This window comes from Heloderma suspectum, chromosome 4 (assembly GCF_057233095.1).
Source record: "Heloderma suspectum isolate Gila_16-S chromosome 4, 16-S_ref, whole genome shotgun sequence".
Lineage (NCBI taxonomy): Eukaryota > Metazoa > Chordata > Lepidosauria > Squamata > Helodermatidae > Heloderma > Heloderma suspectum.
The window spans coordinates 70,953,308-70,972,402 of NC_139461.1; the positions used below are offsets into that span (position 1 = coordinate 70,953,308).

Consider the following 19,095-nt stretch of genomic DNA (forward strand, 5'->3'; position numbering starts at 1 on the left):
TAAAAAAAAAAAAAAACCCGTACGCAAATGGCGGTGGCTACGGCCACCGCCATTTGCGTTCCTTATTTCTGGGCGTCTTAGCCTACGTAAATATTTATGTAGACTATGCCAGCGAATCAAAAAGGGATGCAAATAGCGCCCGCTACGCTATTTGCGTTCCCCTTTATTTTCGCTGTCATAGTCTACATAAATATTTACATAGACTAAGACGGCCAAAAATAAGGAACGCAAATGGTGGCGGCCATAGCCACCACCATTTTCGTACGCGGCTGTTTTTTTGTTTTGTTTTTTACCCAGAGCCCTCCGTGGCCGGAAATCCAGCTGTGGACAGCTCTGGCCTGGGCCTGGCCGGCTGCTCCGCAGAGCTGCCGTGGAGCACAGACGGCCGTGGAGGATTCCGGGGGGGAGGAACGGATCGCCTCCCCTCCCCCGTCAAGGATTCCGGGGGGAGGGACAGAACTCCTCCCCGCCACCATCAATATAATCCACGGAAAGGTAAGTGACTTTCGTACATCCCTAGTGGAAAGTGCTCTCGGTTCAGATCACACAACAACCAACTATGGCTGGCTGCCCATGATGGGTTGTTGTGTTGCGCAAACCCAGTCATTGTTTCGAAGTTGCCTATTTTACTAAGAATTATGGGAATAAAATTTCACTTAGCTGTGCTCCCCATTCTTATGTATAACTTGGAAACAAGCTGTACCGAGTTCAATGGCACCTACTCCCAAGGACATATGCATAGGATTGCATACTATTAATGTTCATGCAGAAGAAAAGGATATTTTCCAAAGGTACCAAATTAAAATATTTGTTTACTGATTCACAAAACAAGGAGAAAAAGGGTAGGCAATAAGGACAACATACAGAAGTTAATAAGTATTTTTTTTAGAATACATGCTCTTATTCTGCTATCTAGCCCTATGTGTTCTGGTATTTTGAAAACTATGCTTCTTTTGTTGAGGGGTTTACAAATATAATTTGCCCATAGCCTCCAAGATACAGATGAAAATAAATAAAATTATATTCATTTCATTTACCCTGTTTAACTATCCCCATTACAGTAATTATCTGTCAATTATTTCTGTTTTCTTTCTTAATTCAACCAGCTCACTCACAGCAAGCAAATATTAGAAAACCAATGTATGCATTGCGCCAGGAAGGAAAATGATAAAATATTAAGTTCAATATTTCATCAGCAGGGATGTCCATTCATGTAGCAGAAGTAATCTCTATTGCTTTACCAATATTCTTATCAAAAATATCTGGTTGTTTTGGTCTCATGACTCAGCTAAAGCTTGTAGGGATTGATGAGCTCCTTCTTTCAAAGGAGTTTTGAAATACCTCATCTAATTCCTTTTTGGTAAACAGAAATTAAGCCATTGCTATCTGACTACAGAAGGAGGTGAGAGTGAGTAAAGAGAATGCAGCTACTATGCAACCTTGGATCAAGCATCACGCTCTTTTTGTAAATAATGGGCAAAAGAAGGGATTTGGAGTTGGGGCATAAGCATCTTATAAGGAAAACCTCGGGCAAGCCAAGTTCTTTAGGTCTCAGTTTCTATGCTCAGAGATGTTAGTGATAATACTCCACAAGAAACACTATGAAGATTAAGGAGAAATATAGAATACTGATAAGGAAATAATTGAGTATTTCAGAAGAAAATGGCAATTTGAGAACATGGGAAACATGGGGGGAGTGCAAATCCTATCTGAACAGTACAATGTCCAGACTTGTAAAATATCACAGAATTAGAGGCATCAGGGATTTCTAAAAGATCTGTTAAGTCAGGTTCACCACTTATTTGACACTGATTACTTGATATTTTTGTCATCCACCCAGGATTTTAACAAGACCCTAGCAACTGGTGAAGGGTTATAGCTCAATGGTAGAGCACATGTTTAACATGCAGATGGTCCCAGCTTCAATCCCGGACTTTACAAGGTAGGGTTGGGGAACTTGGTGCTGCCAGTCAGTGTAGGCAATACTGAACTAGACGAACCAATGGTCTGAGCATAAAACAGCCTTCAATCTTTTTAACTGTAATTTGGCACCACCAGTGTTATTACAATGATACCCAATGGTAGATAATTACATGGATCTGAATGAGCAAATTAGTTATGGCCATCCAAACTCATAACAGACTCCTGATATACACTGTGAGTGCTGACTAAGAAAGCTGGTCCACCCTTGCTATAGCACTTCCAGAAATGTTTGAAGTAGCATCCTATTTTCATCTAGAGAGTAGGATCATTCTAACCTTCAGAAAAAACTAAGACCACTCAAATCACAATGTTCAGCCTAGCGACTCTCCTTAGTTAGTACTACAAATCACGGTAGGCCAATTTCTACTACTCACCTAACATTTGGCAGGTCTGAATTTAACAATGGTGCCATGTTTGGGGAAAGGTTAGTTCCCTGAAGATGACATCTTAAATCTTCTTTAGCAACCAAATAATACACTCTTTGAACAACCACTTGGACCTGGATTCCTCTTCCTCCGGCTGTTCCTTGTGTCTCCACAACATCAAGAAGAGAGTCGCTCAAGGAAGTAATTGAAAAGGGAGATAATTTGGGCTCATTGTTGGTATGAGTGTGTGCAGCCTTGGAAGTCTTCATACTGGGACAGGAAGACTGGTAAAAACAAAGCCATAAACCAAATGATTGTACAGAAAGCTTATACAAGGACTTAAAGACTGACACCAGCATTTTAAGTTGGGTGCATTTGATACATGATCAGTATAAAATTGACAAGCACCAACCAACTTTTTGGCCACCACATACTGCACTAGTTGCAGATTTTGAATTATCTCTCAAGGCAGCCCCATGTAAAAAAGCATTGCAACAGTCTAGTCTGGATGTAACTGAGATATGTTTGACTGATGAATCAAAAGTTACTTAGCAAGTGGGCAAAGATGTCCAGCTCTGTTCCTCTTGCTCTAATGTCCTAATACTAGGAAACAATAACTCAAGGATGTATTAATGTTCCCAACTGCAATGAGCCACCCAGAGGCTATCACATAAAGGACATGAACTAGGCACATATGTTCACAAGCCATGCATCTTTTACAAAAATTGCTAACTTCATTAAAAAATACAGTGGTAAATATTGGAGGACTCAAAGATGGGGCAGAGAAATTAAATGCATGAACATTAGGAGTAACTACTCATCGTAAGAAACATGGCAGTCCAGTCCCCACTCTGGATGTGTACATTTTATTCTGTACATTTCCCCAGAGAGGCGGAAAATTCTATATATCAGAACACAAAGTAAGTTACAGTAGATGTTATAGACAGAGAGGATGGGAACACTATACAGCTGCTGTTCGTAGCAGCAGCCCTGTATTTTTCATATCATGTGTTCTTCCTTTAGAAAGGCTGGTAAATTGAACAAGCTCAGCTATAAGCAAGATGAACAGTAAAATGCTCAATATATCACAGCAATACTATTCAGCACAGTAGTAAAGCTGTTACAGCAAACTCTCACAGCAGTTAAGTATTTGAACATGTGAAAAAAACATCTGCTTGAAAAATATTAATATGAGTATTTCTTATCGAACATTCAAACTTGCTCAAATAAAGGCTCCTGAGAGCATATGAGCATTCTTGCATGCATTGTTTCCAAATATCCATTCATTAACTTGCTACAAAGTGTTAAACTATAAAATAAACTTTACCTGATTAATTGCAGATGCTTGAGGCCAATTGTCTTTTACATCAGATAAACTGAATATCCAGGCCAAAGATATGCTTCTTTTAGTAAGCAAAGGTTCTTGAAAATGCGGTCTATTCATCTCTGTCGGTTCTTTAAGAACAACCTTTTGACTGAAATAAGTATTCATGATAACTGGAATGTTTTCATTTAGGAGACGTTTTTGCCTGAAAAACAGAATTATAGTTATCTCATTCGCTTCCTTCTAAAAAGTTAAAAGATTCAAAATATAATCTTGAATGATTGTTTAAAATGTATATGCTGGTTGCTTTCTTGAACGCTTTTAAAATACAAAATGTTCACTAAAAATTAAATGTTTGAATACATTTAACATACAGGTTTGTTATGTTTGAATACATGTTTGAAGGTGGTCACAAAAAAATCATAATGAGAACCCCATTCCACACTAGGCTATCAAGGATAGCATCTCAGCATAGCATCTCAGGCCTTCCACTTTTGGCACAATGGGACCTCTTGTCCTCCCATTTTGGTGCTGGAAGGTAGTCCTGCTGACTTCACAAGATAGTCATCAGTGCAGCTGTTTCAGTTCAGGGAAGAAGATGCTGTATTTGCATATGATGGTATATTGTACAAGCTGGGGGGGGGGGGGGAGGCTACCAAGTAAAGTTTCAGCATGAGCTCCTAGAAACCAACACAGATTACTGCTGAGTTTTCCCCTTTCCCCATGTGTCATTTGTTTTATACAGCATGACACAAGAGATGATATGAAGTTAATTAAGGGAAGCAGGTACTATATGTCTACTATTCCAAGAGGAAGGAAGGGAGGGGACAACCAGTGTATGACATCTCACTAGGAGTTAATTTGGCACGAGTCTGGGTTATAAATTATACTCTTTGAAGTCTGTAGGGGATGATCTCTGTGGTATGGCACCCTCTTTGGGATATTACATTTTTTGACAGTTGAATATTTGTTCCCCAAAAAATTATTAAGGGGGCAATGGCCAAGAATGGATGGATGGATGTATTTAAATTATTTCTTGGCTGACTATCAGGGCAGTAGCCCTCCCAAGGCAGTGTACAAGAATAAAACTCACAAAAAAGGGCCTGTTCAGACACACACTGAGGAAGGGTGGTTAGGCTAATCATGGGGCAGGGTGGTTAGAGCTAACCACTGCGGGAGCCCCTGCCACACATGCAGGTAACCATGGCCCGCAGTGTGCTTAGTCTAGCCACTCATTAACCACCATGGTTACTGCTAAACTCTGCAGTCCTCCAGATGGGCCACTATGCATCCCAGCAGTCTCAGCGGAGGAAGTTGCTGTGGGCAGCCATTTTGGAGCCTCAAGTGGAGGAAGCTGTTGCAGGCAGCCATTTTGCTGCTTGGTGCTGTAGCAGCGGCCAGTGGCCATCTTGGGGCGGGCCCCCAATGGCAACTTATTCCTGAGGTGTGGAGCCACTGCGGGAAAGGCTGTCTCTTGTACAGTTGCCCACCTAACTGCCCTCGCAGGTGGGCAGATGAGAAGGGACTCTCTTGCTGATCTTGAAGTGTGGGAAGGCTGATATCAGTGAAGGCAGTCCTTCAAGTAATTTGATCCCAAACTGTTTAAGGATTTAAAGGTCAAAAACAGCACTTTAAATTGAGTTTGGAAACACATCAGTAACCAGTGCAGCTGGCGCAGTATAGGCATTATATGATGGAATTACCTCACCCCCACCAACACTCGGGTGGCCACATTCTGCACCAGTTCAAGTTTCTGGACCATTGTCAAAGGCAGCCCCATGTACAGCACGTTACAGTAGTCTAGTCTGGACATCACTAGGTTATACGGAAAACTATTTTTCATAGTTCCAATATTTATTATAGGATAAAGCCCATTATAATTATATCATTTTAGCTATAGATATGCAAGTTATGTCAGTCCAGTTATTGTCTCATAGCAATATTTAAATATTTATAAATTACACAAAACTTCGCAAGAGGTACTCATACTGTTTTTTCTGCTAAACCCCTTATGAGCGCCAACTTACCCTCAATAATAGATTTCTGATACTAATCTAACCAGGATCCAGAAATCATTCAATCTGCCTCCTATTTCCATTATTATATCACTATCTGTTTTATACTTCTCAATAGATTCATGGTGCTGCCTGGAGGCTGATAACTGAAGTGTCCTCTAATCTAGCCAAACCTCACATCCTAACTAAAGGATTCCCTTTCCTCCTTAGTAGATTAGGCACTCTGCTTTAGAAAGCACATATTATATGCAGTTAATTATGTTTTTATTTGTATTTATTTTATGTAAAAAATTTTATATATTCAAAATGTGATTTGCAAAACCAACTGACAAAATAAAATAATTCTCTAAAGATAAATTCTGTCAAGGAAGTATATGATCTTGTAATATTTCTGAATAAAGAAATTCTTGTCTGTACAGCTGTAAATGGTGTGACTTGAGAAACAATCATAAGACTCTGGTTGCTTAGATGGCTGAACATATGATGGGAAAAGATGTTGGGAAGTATTCGTGTATTTAAGTAATATAATAGTAGCAAAATAAAACAGGTTGAGACATTGCTTAGCTATATTTAAATCCTGTTATTGCACTTACTTTCTTGATCCAGCTTTCCAGGGTTTTTAATTAGTTCCTCCTATTCATTACCAGGGTGTGTGTAAGAAATTACAAAGCTCACTCCTACAGAAGCTGCATGGCTATGACAAATTAAGACAATGATGGGAACATCACTCCACATTTGTCATAACAGGCACACTTTCTTTTTAGATTCTGCCAACAGCTTAGTTAATGGTATCTAAAGGGTGCTAGCAGGTAAGGGTCATAATTTTCTTTACAGTTTAATGGGAAATTATGGCAGCTGTTCAGTTTTTCTTAAGTAGGGCCACTTGCATTCTGCATTACTAAAATAATTCTAAACTTAACTGAAATAGACAAGAAGGAACCCGCAACAAAATGTTACAATGTATTCCCAGGCCCTAACAGTAGTGTTCCTGTTCCAGGTTCCACCCAGCTTCCAAAACAATCCCTTATAGAGCTGTTTGGGGTCCACAGAAAAAACTTGCTTGTTTTCCCACCTTTATGAAAACTTCCCCCTACTGTGCTATAATATGGTGGTAAAGGGCACAGGATTGGGGCTGCCTGCCAGCTCTGAACATGAGTGCTTTATTGCTGAGTAGCTGGGCAAGGGGGTATAGTTTTTTTCACTTTATAATGTGCACCCCCCTGATCCTAATGCTTACCTACCGGATTGCCTACTAAAGCTGTTAGGGGTCAAGCAAACCCATCCCCCCTCCCTCCCCAGGACAGGAAGAAAGAGCCACCCATGGAGGGGGGGGGAGAAATCCAGGATTTTAGCACTGGTGTTATTGGGCAGGAACATGTTCCTCCACGCAGCACAAACAAAAGGTATCAGGAAAGATAGTAGTTTCTGTCTATGTCATTCAGTGTGCATCCAGAAGTTCACACACTACACAATGAGATGAGGAACTCTAGTATTTCTTATTCCAGTATCCTCAACATTCTACAGGTTCTGGAAGCTCACAGGAACTAGGGGTGGGGGGGTTTTCTTTTAATCTCAAAGGTATATTCCTTTGTGCACATAGGGTAATATGGAGACCACTACCTTATTTTCACTAGCCCTGTTTCACTTTCAAACTGATAAGCACAAGACCATCCAAACTCACTATTAGAGGGAATGATAAGCAACTGAATAAAAAAGTAAGATAGAAATAAACATGGCAACTAGTAAGTTTCTGTTTACATATTGTAGTGGGTCTTTCCAGGATCTTTCATTATGGGACTAGAAAACAAATTAAAATGCCCTACTATAATAATCCCATGGCTGGTTCATATATTTCATCTGTGTCACTTGATTGCTTAGTGCTTGATGAGCCTATGTACTACATATTATTTATTCATTATATTTTCAATCACTCAATAACAAAGGTTCTCTGGGTGGATTTGTTGTTCAGTCGTTAAGTCGTGTCCGACTCTTCGTGAACCCATGGACCATAGCACGCCAGGCCTTCCTGTCCTCCGATTTCTCCCGGAGCGTGCTCAAGTTCATATTCATTGCATCGGTGATGCTATCTAGCCATCTCATCCTCTGCCGTCCCCTTCTCCTTTTGCCTTCAACCTTTCCCAGCATCAGGGTCTTTTCCAGTGGCTTTTCGCATTAGGTGGCCAAAATATTTGAGCTTCAGCTTCAGTATCTGTCCTTCCAATGAGCAGTCATGGTTGATTTCCTCTAGGATTGACTGATTTGACCTCCTTGCAGTCCAGCACCACAGTTCAAAAGCATCAATTCTTTGGTGCTCGGCCTTCCTTATAGTCCAGCTCTCACAGCCATACATTACTACTGGGAAAACCATAGCTTTTATGGTTTGTCAAAGCTTTGATTATACGGGCCTTTGTCGGCAAGGTGATGTCTCTGCTTCTTACTATGCTGTCTAGGGTTGCCATAGCTTTCCTCCCAAGGAGCAAGCGTCTTTTAATTTCATGGCTCTTCGAAACCCAGCCTCTTTGAAACCCAGCTTGTAGTTCCGGTAGTTCTCGGTTCACATACTGCTGAAGCCTAGCTTGTAGGATTTTGAGCATAACCTTGCTGGCATGTAAAACGAGCGCAACTGTATGGTAGTTTGAACACTCTTTGGCATTGCCCTTCTTTGGAATTGGAATGTAAACTGACCTTTTCCAGTCTTGTGGCCATTGCTGAGTGTTCCACATTTGTTGGCATATTGAGTGCAGCACTTGAACAGCATCATCTTTTAGGATTTTAAATAGCTCAGCTGGAATACTGTCATCTCCGCTAGCTTTGTTGTTAGTAATGCTTCCTAAGGCCCACTTGACTTCACTCTCTAGGATATCCGGCTCAAGTTCAGTGACCGCATTATCATGGCTATCAGAGACATTCAGACCTTTCCTGTATAGTTCTTCTGTGTATTCTTGCCACCTCTTCTTAATCTCATCTGCTACTGTTAGGTCCCTGCCTTTTTTGTCCTTTATCATGCCCGTCTTTGCACAAAACGTTCCCTTGAGATCTCCGATTTTCTTGAAAAGATCTCTCGTCTTTCCCATTGTATTGTTTTCCTCGGTTTCTTTGCATTGTTCATTTCAGAAGGCCTTCTTGTCTCTCCTTGCTATTCTCTAGAACTCTGCATTCAGTTGGATATATCTTCCCCTTTCTCCCTTGCTTTTCGCTTCCCTTCTTTCCTCAGCTTCTTGTAAAGCCTCATCAGACAGCCACTTGGCTTTCTTGCATTTCTTTTTCTTTGGGATGGATTGAGTTGCTGCCTCCTGAACAATGTTACAGACCTCCGTCCATAGTTCCTCAGGCACTCTGTCTATCAGGTCTATTCCCTTAAATCTATTCCTCACCTCCACTGTATATTCATAAGGGATATGATTGAGGTCATACCTGAATGGTTTAGTGGTTTTCCCTACGTTCTTCAATTTAAGCCAAAATTTTGCAATAAGAAGCTCATGATCTGAGCCACAGTCAGCTCCAGGTCTTGTTTTTACTGACTGTATAGAGCTTCTCTATCTTTGGCTGCAAAGGACATAATCAATCTGATTTCAATATTGACCATCTGGTGATGTCCGTGTGTAGAGTCACCTCTTGTGCTGTTGGAAAAGAGTGTTTGCTATGATCAGCGTGTTCTCTTGGCAAAACTCCATTAGCCTTTGTCCTGCTTCATTTTGTACACCAAGGCCATGCTTGCCTGTTATCCCAGTGATTTCTTGACTTCCTACTTTAGCATTCCAATCCCCTATGATGAAGAGGACATCTTTTTTTGGTGTTAGTTCTAGAAGATGTTGTAGGTCTTCATAGAACTGATCAACCTCAGCTTCTTTGGCATCAGTGGTTGGGGCATAGACCTGAATTACTGTGATGTTGAATGGTTTGCCTTGGATTCGTACTGAGATCGTTCTATCGTTTTTGACATTGTACCCCAGTACTGCTTTTCCCACCCTTTTGTTGACTATGAGTGCTACTCCATTTCTTCTAAGGGATTCTTGCCCACAGTAGTAGATATAATGGTCACCTGAATTAAATTCACCCATGCTTGTCCATTTTAGTTCGCTGATTCCCAAGATGTCGATGTTCAATCTTGCCATCTCATGTTTGACCACCTCCAGCTTACCTTGATTCATTGATCTTACATTCCAGGTTCGTAAACAATATTGTTCTTTACAGCTAAAAGAATACAATACAATACAATACAATACAATACAATACAATACAATAGTTGTAGAGCCAACATGGCAACTACAATCTTACTATAACCAGTTTGAATTCACATTTCCAAGGAAAGAATATATTTGATTTTCTGTTCTAACATGGTAATTTATGAGAAAATACATATCCACACATCTTTAAATGGTTTGATCCCATGGATACAATTACAGATTTTAATTTCTTTATTGTGGTACTCCTCAAAATATTTTTAGCAGTAGAATCATGAAAATAATCCCAGGACTCAAATTGCTGCTAACCCAACTGAATCAACCCTGACATGTATTTGATGATCTGAAAAAGACTTTAGAATAAGTGCTATCCTGGTAATGCAGAGGCCATAGCGTATTTCTTGTTACTGGCAGCTAGTAAACTGAGATTATCAACAGATTATCAATAAAACCTCCTCTGTATGTACAGGAACAACTCATTCATTGGACAGTATGTCTAGATCATCTCTCAAGTAGGGGGCACAGAGCTGCCTTCTGCTGGCCCCCTTGCTGATGAAAGGAGGTGAACATGGAACTACTACTAAGTAAACTCTGCTTTGGGCTGAACCCTGAGGACTGTTCCAACTACCAGCCATGTCCATATATACCCTTCATGGGCAAGGTGCTGTAGCAAATGGCGGTTAGACAACTCCAGGCACTCTTGGTTAACAATGATTATCTGGATCCATTTAAATCTGGTTTGATATGCCAGGAATAAAATGGATGATATGCCAGGAAAAGGATGTGGAGAGTGTGATTCTATTGATTCCTCTGATCCTCTCAGTGTCTTTTGATACCATGGTATCCTTCTGGATCAACTGTCCAGAATAGGGAGTACTGCACTTTGGTGTTTTCATTCCTATCTGGACAGCTATTTCCAGAAAGTGGTACCAGGAGAATATTGCTCCATTCTATGGCAGTTCTGCAGAGGCAGGCAATCAAAATCCAGTGGGGGACCAGCTGACCCGACCCTCACCTAACCCTCCATGAGCTGTCAGATATCAGAGGGCATGGCCCACCCCAGTCAGGGGCAAGACCCCACCCCAGATGGCAACATGGGTTAGGCCTCACCCCCTCACATCATTTGGTTCCTGGCAGTTGCATGGGAGGATTATTCTCCCAACAGGGCCACTGGGAACCAGTTTCCCATACCCTGTGCTTTCTCCCTCTGGGAAGAGAACATGGGGCAGATGAAGTAATTGATTCCCGGAAGCCGTATTGGGAGGACGATCTGCCTGAGGCAGCCACCAGGAACCAGCTTTGCCTGCCCCACACTATCTCCCACTGGAGAGATGAGAAGAAGCCTCTCCCCCAATCCTCTTGTTATCTCTAATGAAAGATTGGAGATAACAAGAAGATTCCTCTTGCCCATGTCCTCCCCAAGGCCCCAGTAGCCTGCAGGCCAGGAAATGGAGCTTAGGGAGGGGGAGAGGGGCCTGCGGAAGAGCCCAACTCTCTGCAGGCCAGATGGGCAGCCTTCACAGGCCAAATTGGGCCTGCAGGCTGGAGGATGTCTTCCCCTGTGATATCGTGTGTCAGAGGGTTCTACTTTGTTCAACATGATATGTAACATCTACATGAAACTGCTAAGGGATGTCATTCAAGAATTTGGGGTGCTCCTGCTCTCATTGTGGACAAGACTAAGGTGCTTTTGATGGGTGGCTTGTCAGCCCTAGGAGGCTTGATCAATCTGTTCGGGAAAGTGCAACTCTCCCTCTAAGGGTCACAGTCTGGGAATGCTCTTGCCTTTGGAGACTGAAGTGGTCTCTGTGGCATGAAGGACCTTCCACTAACTCAGGCTAGTGCCCTAGCTTGAATTCTTCCTGGCCCTCTATGCCCTGAGTAATATCTTGTCTGGACTACTGCAAAGGGCTGCCTTTGAAGGTATTTGGAAAGGGTAGTTGGTTCAAATGCTGCAGCTGGGATCAGGTGAAGATGATCATTTCACATCATTTTTAACAACTGTATTGATTTCTGGTCCATTTCTGAGCATAATCTGAAGTGCTGGTTTTAAGGCCCAAATCAGCTTCAGACCTGGCTACTTAAAGGACCCTCTTCTCCTACATAAACTTGCCAGAGTATTAAGATCATCATATGTGACCCTTCTCCATCAGTGGAAGTAAGTTGGATGCGAACCAGAGATAGGCCTTTCTTGGTTGTATTGCCTTGTTTTTGGAACTCCTTCATTCCAGAAAAGGTTGGTATGGCATCATCCTTGCTTTCTTTTCAGCACCAGGTGAAGATCTTTTCATTTCCCCATGCCTTTTAGATTTATCTGTTTAAGAAGTTTTTATGCCAGAATTTTTCTGCTCTGCTGTTTTATATTTTTGAATTGTTTAGGCATTTTAATCTTTTTTAAACTTCTCTACAAACTTAATTGGTTGAAAAGCAGAGGTGTTTAAAAAAAAAAAGTCTCCACTTATAGCTTCAACTGAGAATGGTTGGCTATTTTATCAAAAATTACAGATCTGACAATGTGGCAATCTAATGCAGCGAATGCATTAAGACAATTTGGGATGGTAAGGTAGCATGGTGGGATAGCATATGGCAAAGCAAATATGTAGCTAGCTCAGGAGAGGAATATGGCAAGGCAAACGTTTGGCTAGTTCAGGAGAGGAATTTTAGAACTGCAGGAAGAGAGGCAAAAGTTGTGGTTTAGGGAGCATGAATAAGGTTCTTCACACACAAACATTAGTAAAGAAATGTAAATCAGAAAATAATGAGTGAATAATTTTCAGTACAGCACACTCACCAGAGAACCAGTACTCTTTTGCTACTGGCAGAGAACTGTGCAGCATACTTTATATTTTCAAGTTAGCACATGCATAGATGCCTGCTCTTGCCTAAATAAAGTGCAATAGTGTGAGGCAAAGGCCAATATAAAACAGGAACACATTTTCTCTCATTATATTTACAATTACACTTATTGTTCTCCACTATGGCACTAATCCAGTGCTCTCTAGAGCAGAAAAAACCTTGGATACAACTAGAGCACTTAAGCTACATTTGAGAAACAACTGCTTGTGATTGTATACGAACTGGTGGCATTAACTTTTATCAGGAGTGCTTATGTGAACAATGGCTACAGCAGTTATTAGCAGAAATCAGAGACCTTCAGTCAAAGGTTTGGCTTTGGAAAAGGTTTAGTACAAATCAAAATAAAATTGAGCTTCTCCCTTCTTCCTTATGGTAGTACAATCCACACCCTGAGAAAGCTTCTGTTAAGTATAAGAGTTTGCAGAGAAGGGATATTTTCACTAGGTGCAGCTTTTTCTATCACAGTTCCTCAGTTTCTCTTTGCCCATCTCCCATTCTTCCAATACCCATAATTTCCTTAGGCCCAGCTTTCCAACCCATTGCCTTCTCTGTCCTGTTTCCTTCTATTGCCTTGACTTTTGGATAGCCTCCCTGAATGTCCAGTAGACCTGTCTCGTTCCCTGCCAGCATGAAGCTTCTCCTGGTCCTAGATCCTGTGTATGGTTTTTCTTTAGCACCCTTTCACATCCCATCTTTATCTTCTTCCCTTGTTGTACCTGCATATCCATCCACTAGACTGTTACTCAGTCCACTACCTACTTTGCCCTCTTCATTCGGCCACTCTGAAAGTTTCCTGTTCCTTAGCTTTGCTACCTACTGGGAACTGTACAGTGAGGGTTCCCTTTCTCCCTTCCAGCCTCAGGGTCTGCTCTGGAGCTGGTATGGTCAGGTCTTGCAAGAAACAGCCAGCACCACACTTACCAAGGGGTTGGCTGTTCCTTCCCTTGCTATTGCAAAGGGACTAAGCTTGGATACTGGAATGGCAAGGAGGAAAGAGCCACCCTAGCCCTGAGAATGGGAATGGCTCCTCTTCCCCACTACAAGCCTGCTTCAGAAGGCTGCTTCAGCCACATGCAGGATGAAGAGGCTGGAAGATCAAAGTATGAAAAGAGAGAGAAGCGAACAGGAAAATGGAAGAGGCAAAGAGAAGAGATCCCCTTCCCAATAATTATTTGCAACACTAGATTATGGTAGGTAAGTCCATTCAAATGTAGCTTTCATCTTTATCTTCCAGTGGCTTATAAACACTTTCATCAGAAGATAAAGTATTACAACAGCCCTCATTGCTATATTCTCCTCTTAATATGAATTGTATATAGTTCTTAGTCCTTCACCTACTACAAAACATAGACATTGGGTGAAGAATAAAGGAATGGAGGAACAGAATTTCATAACTCAACAGTAAGACACAGTCTCCACTTTTTGAACACAGACTGAGAGAAGTCACCAGTGGTGTGATTCAGTTTTCATATATCTCCTATCAGAGAAATCTATTTCTCTCACATTTCAGTTCCAATGCATATATACTTACAACAGCATGTCACCACCCAAAAAGGAGTTCAGCACAGTAGAGGCTCCAAGCTGCTGTCAAGAATATGCCACTCTGCTCAATCTTAAACAGAATTAGTAACTTCCACAGAGGTATGATGCTAGGGTATGCATAAATCACACAACAGGGCTGGAGCAATATGATAAACATTCCATATGCTCATGGCAGCAGTGTGGAAGCTTCTTCACAGCAATTATACCATCACAGGTATTCACGAATCAAATATCAGTTTCATTAACCTTTCAGCATGACACTTTAGGCAGGTAATTCAGTGCAGAATTAGATAATACAAAAGAAACTGAGCTGCTGCTACTCCTAGTGTGCTTCCAAACAGTGGGCTCTTAGCGCTGCCAATCAAAAGACACTGTGCAAGTACTCTGTTTTTCCATCCTTAACAAAACTTTTGTGAGAAGAAAAAAGGTGGAAAAGTGATAGGGAAGCATAGGAGGGTTATAAGATGGCTTTGTCTGACTTCCTGTAAAATTCCATGAATGAGGCAGGGCGATTGCATGACAAAAGCCTCATCTGGAAGCAACACACTCCCACCTCTTCCCAGTAACATCTATAATACAACACAGGACTATAATACAACACATGAAGTCAGCTTTGTTGCAGGAAAATGCAGAACACAACAACTTAATGTTAACATGTTGCCTTAATACTAACTATTACCAAGATGAAAAAGACACCAAGCAGTGGCAGCTCCATGTCTCTTGTAATCTCTACTCCTTGGTCACATTTCTTGGACCATTGTATGCTGGTGTAAATAATGCTACGTAACAACTGAACTCTGAGCTCATTGGGCATCAGAGTTTTCATTTTAAAAGAATTTGTAGCTATCATATTTGCAAGGATGTTTGGAAATGTAATGGTAGAAATAATAAAGGACAGGAAAAAAATAATAAGCAGCCCAAAATCATGTTATGTCTATATATAAGATTTTTCAAGGATTTATTCAAATCTGTTCCTTTTGAGGATACACAATTTTGAATCAGAATTACTGTATCAGAAGTAATACAACTGGGCCTAAAACAAAATGTAGCAATACAGATTGTTCTTGTTTAGGGTTTTCAGCCAACCAGCCATGGGCTTTTTTCTCGTTTCCAGCCAACTCCATTCTACCATCTCTAGTTTTCCGTGTCCAGCCTCCACAACAGACATCCAGTGTCACCACTGAGCATGCTTATAGGGCTGTTCTGTTTCTGCAGTTTCCCCCCACCAATTCCCCCCCCCATAAAAACTGGTGGGGGCTTTTTTTTTGTACTTCTGCAAACCTTAAGATTGCCATGAGCCTGGTGATATCTCCCTCTTGTGTCTGGATGGTGCCGTTTTGGCTACATAAGGATAGGCACTTACAAAATAAGTTTATTAGCAGTATATAAGATCCTTGACAAATGCAAGTATCTGACTTGAAAAAGTAATGTGTTGTTTTAATTATGTGCAAATAATTAACCCGCCCCCAATATTTGAAATCCTTCTCCTGGAAAGCTGCTTGTTGCCTTGCCGTTCCTATATTCCTGCCAAGCTCCAAGCAGAAAAAAAGAGTCAGGGAAGTTGTAGGCATACAGAACAACACTTAGCCCTGCCCCACTGTCCATGCCAGTCTGGAAGGATGAAGGAGCAATGGCCCCATGGATGAAGCAGATGCTTTTGCTCACGTCTTTTTGCTCAGCTCAGGTCCTTTTGCTCAGCCAGTTCCCTCCCCACTTAACCTATCAGTGCTTGGAAATAATTAATCGTGTATTTTGAACACTTTAATTGAAGTCACAAAGGAACCTAAGTGGAGAGAGTTAGTTGGAAGGGGGTAACAGGCCTTTTCGTTTGATCTATATAACACCCCACCCCCTGTTACATTGTTGTTGTTCAGTCGTTAAATCGTGCCCGACTCTTCATGAGCCCATGGACCATAGCACGCCAGGCCTTCCTGTCCTCCGCTCTCTCCTGGAGTGTGCTCAGGTTCATAGTCACTGCATCGGTGATGCTATCTAGCCATCTCATTCTCTGCCGTCCCCTTCTCCTTTTGCCTTCAATCTTTCCCAGCATCAGGGTCTTTTCCAGGGAGTTTTCTCTTCGCATTAGGTAGCCAAAATATTTGAGCTTCAGCTTCAGAATCCGTCCTTCCAATGAGCAGTCAGGGTTGATTTCCTTTAGGAATGACTGATTTGACCTACTTGCAGTCCAGGGGACTTGTAAGAGTCTTCTCCAGCACCACAGTTCGAAAGCATCAATTATTTGGCACTCGGCCTTCCTTATAGTCCAGCTCTCACAGCCACACGTTACTACTGGGAAAACCATAGCTTTGATTAGACGGACCTTTGTCGGCAAGGTGATGTCTCTGCTTCTGACTATGCTGTCTAGGTTTGCCAGAGCTTTCCTCCCAAGGAGCAAGCATCTTTTAATTTCATGGCTACAGTCACCATCTGCGGTGATCTTGGAGCCCAAGAAAATAAATCTGTCACTGCTTCCATTTCTTCCCCTTCTATATGCCAGGAAGTGATGGGGCCAGATGTCATGATCTTCATTTTTTTAATGTTGAGTTTCAAACCAGCTTTTGCACTCTCCTCTTTCACCCTCAACAAGAGGCTCTTGAGATCCTCTTCGCTTTCTGCCATTAGGGTGGTATCATCTGCGTATCTGAGGTTGTTGATAATTCTCCCAGCAATCTTAATTCCAACCTGTGATTCATCCAACCCGGCATTTCTCATGATGTACTCTGCATATAAGTTAAATAAGCAGGGCGACAATATGCAGCCTTGTCGTACTCCTTTCCCAATTTTGAACCAATTGGTTGTTCCATGTCCGGTTCTTACTGTTGCTTCTTGACCCTGGTACAGGTTTCTCAGGAGACAGGTAAGGTGGTCTGGTACTCCCATCACTTTCAGAATTTGCCACAGTTTGTTGTGATCCATACAATCAAAGGCTTTAGCGTAGTCAATGTAGCAGAAATAGATGTTTTTCTGGAATTCTCTTGCTTTCTCCATGATGCAGCGAATGTTGGCGATTTGATCTCTAGTTCCTCTGCCTCTTCGAAACCCAGCTTGTACTTCCGGTAGTTCTCGGTTCGCATACTGCTGAAGCCTAGCTTGCAGGATTTTGAGCATAACCTTGCTGGCATGTGAAATGAGCGCAATTGTGCGGTAGTTTGAACACTCTTTGGCATTGCCCTTCTTTGGAATTGGAATGTAAACTGACCTTTTCCAGTCTTGTGGCCACTGCTGATTGTTCCACATTTGTTGGCATATTGAGTGCAGCACTTGAACAGCATCATCTTTTAGGATTTTAAATAGCTCAGCTGGAATACTGTCATCTCCGCTAGCATTGTTGTTAGTAATGCTTCCTAAGGCCCACTTGACTTCACTCTCGAGGATGTCCGGCTCAAGTTCAGTGACCGCACTATCATGGCTATCAGGGACATTCAGATCTTTCCTGTATAGTTCTTCTGTGTATTCTTGCCACCTCTTCTTAATCTCATCTGCTTCTGTTAGGTCCCTGCCTTCTTTGTTCTTTATCATGCCCGTCTTTGCACAAAACGTTCCCTTGAGATCTCCGATTTTCTTGAAGAGATCTCTTGTCTTTCCCATTCTATTGTTTTCCTCAATTTCTTTGCATTGTTCATTTCAGAAGGCCTTCTTGTCTCTCCTTGCTATTCTCTGGAACTCTGCATTCAGTTGGATATATCTTCCCCTTTCTCCCTTGCTTTTCGCTTCCCTTCTTTCCTCAGCTACTTGTAAAGCCTCCTCAGACAGCCACTTTGCTTCCGTGCATTTCTTTTTCTTGGGGATGGATTGAGTTGCTGCCTCCTGAACAATGTTACGGACCTCCGTCCATAGTTCCTCAGGCACTCTGTCTATCAGGTCTAATCCCTGAAATCTATTCCTCACCTCCACTGTATATTCATAAGGGATATGATTGAGGTCATACCTGAATGGTTTAGTGGTTTTCCCCACGTTCTTCAATTTCAGCCAAAATCTTGCAATAAGAAGCTCATGATCTGAGCCACAGTCAGCTCCAGGTCTTGTTTTGACTGACTGTATAGAGCTTCTCTACCTTTGGCTGCAAAGGACATAATCAATCTGATTTCGATATTGACCATCTGGTGATGTCCATGTGTAGAGTCGCCTCTTGTGCTGTTGGAAAAGAATGTTTGCTATGATCAGCGTGTTCTCTTGGCAAAACTCTATTAGCCTGTGTCTTGCTTCATTTTGTACACCAAGGCCATGCTTGCCTGTTATCCCAGTGATTTCTTGACTTCCTACTTTAACATTCCAATCCCCTATGATGAAAAGAACATCTTTTTTTGGTGTTAGTTCTAGAAGGTGTTGTAGGTCTTCATAGAACTGATCAACCTCAGCTTCTTCGGCATCAGTGGTTGGGGCATAGATTTGAATTACTGTGATGTTGAATGGTTTGCCTTGGATTCATACTGAGATCATTCTATCTTTTTTGAGACTGTACCCCAGTACTGCTTTTCCCACCCTTTTATTGACTATGAATGCTACTCCATTTCTTCTAAGGGATTCTTGCCCACAGTAGTAGATATAATGGTCACCTGAATTAAATTCGCCCATGCTTGTCTGTTTTAGTTCGCTGATTCCCAAGATGTCGATGTTCAATCTTGCCATCTCATGTTTGACCACCTCTAGCTTACCTTGATTCATTGATCTTACATTCCAGGTTCCTAAACAATGTTGTTCTTTACAGCATTGGATTACCTGTTACATACCTAGAGTATATTCACACCTAATGATCTAATGATAGCATGCATGCATATGTTATGGATGTTGGCTCATCCTTTCTCTTAAACACTCAGGTTGTCCTG

The 19,095-nt window shown here is 41.7% G+C and overlaps 1 protein-coding gene across 2 annotated transcripts in view; it reads right to left on the bottom strand.

The window, feature by feature from the left end:
- The window catches only part of SPIDR (scaffold protein involved in DNA repair), a 294,732-nt gene that overhangs the window by 93,638 nt on the left and 181,999 nt on the right, over positions 1-19,095 (bottom strand). For both annotated transcript variants that reach the window (XM_084849595.1, XM_084849596.1), the window contains exons 9-10: positions 3,676-3,877; positions 2,358-2,632 (exon numbers count right to left, since the gene is read on the bottom strand). In XM_084849595.1, the coding sequence (XP_084705721.1) occupies positions 2,358-2,632; positions 3,676-3,877 (477 nt within the window). The remainder of the gene's footprint in view (positions 1-2,357; positions 2,633-3,675; positions 3,878-19,095) is intronic.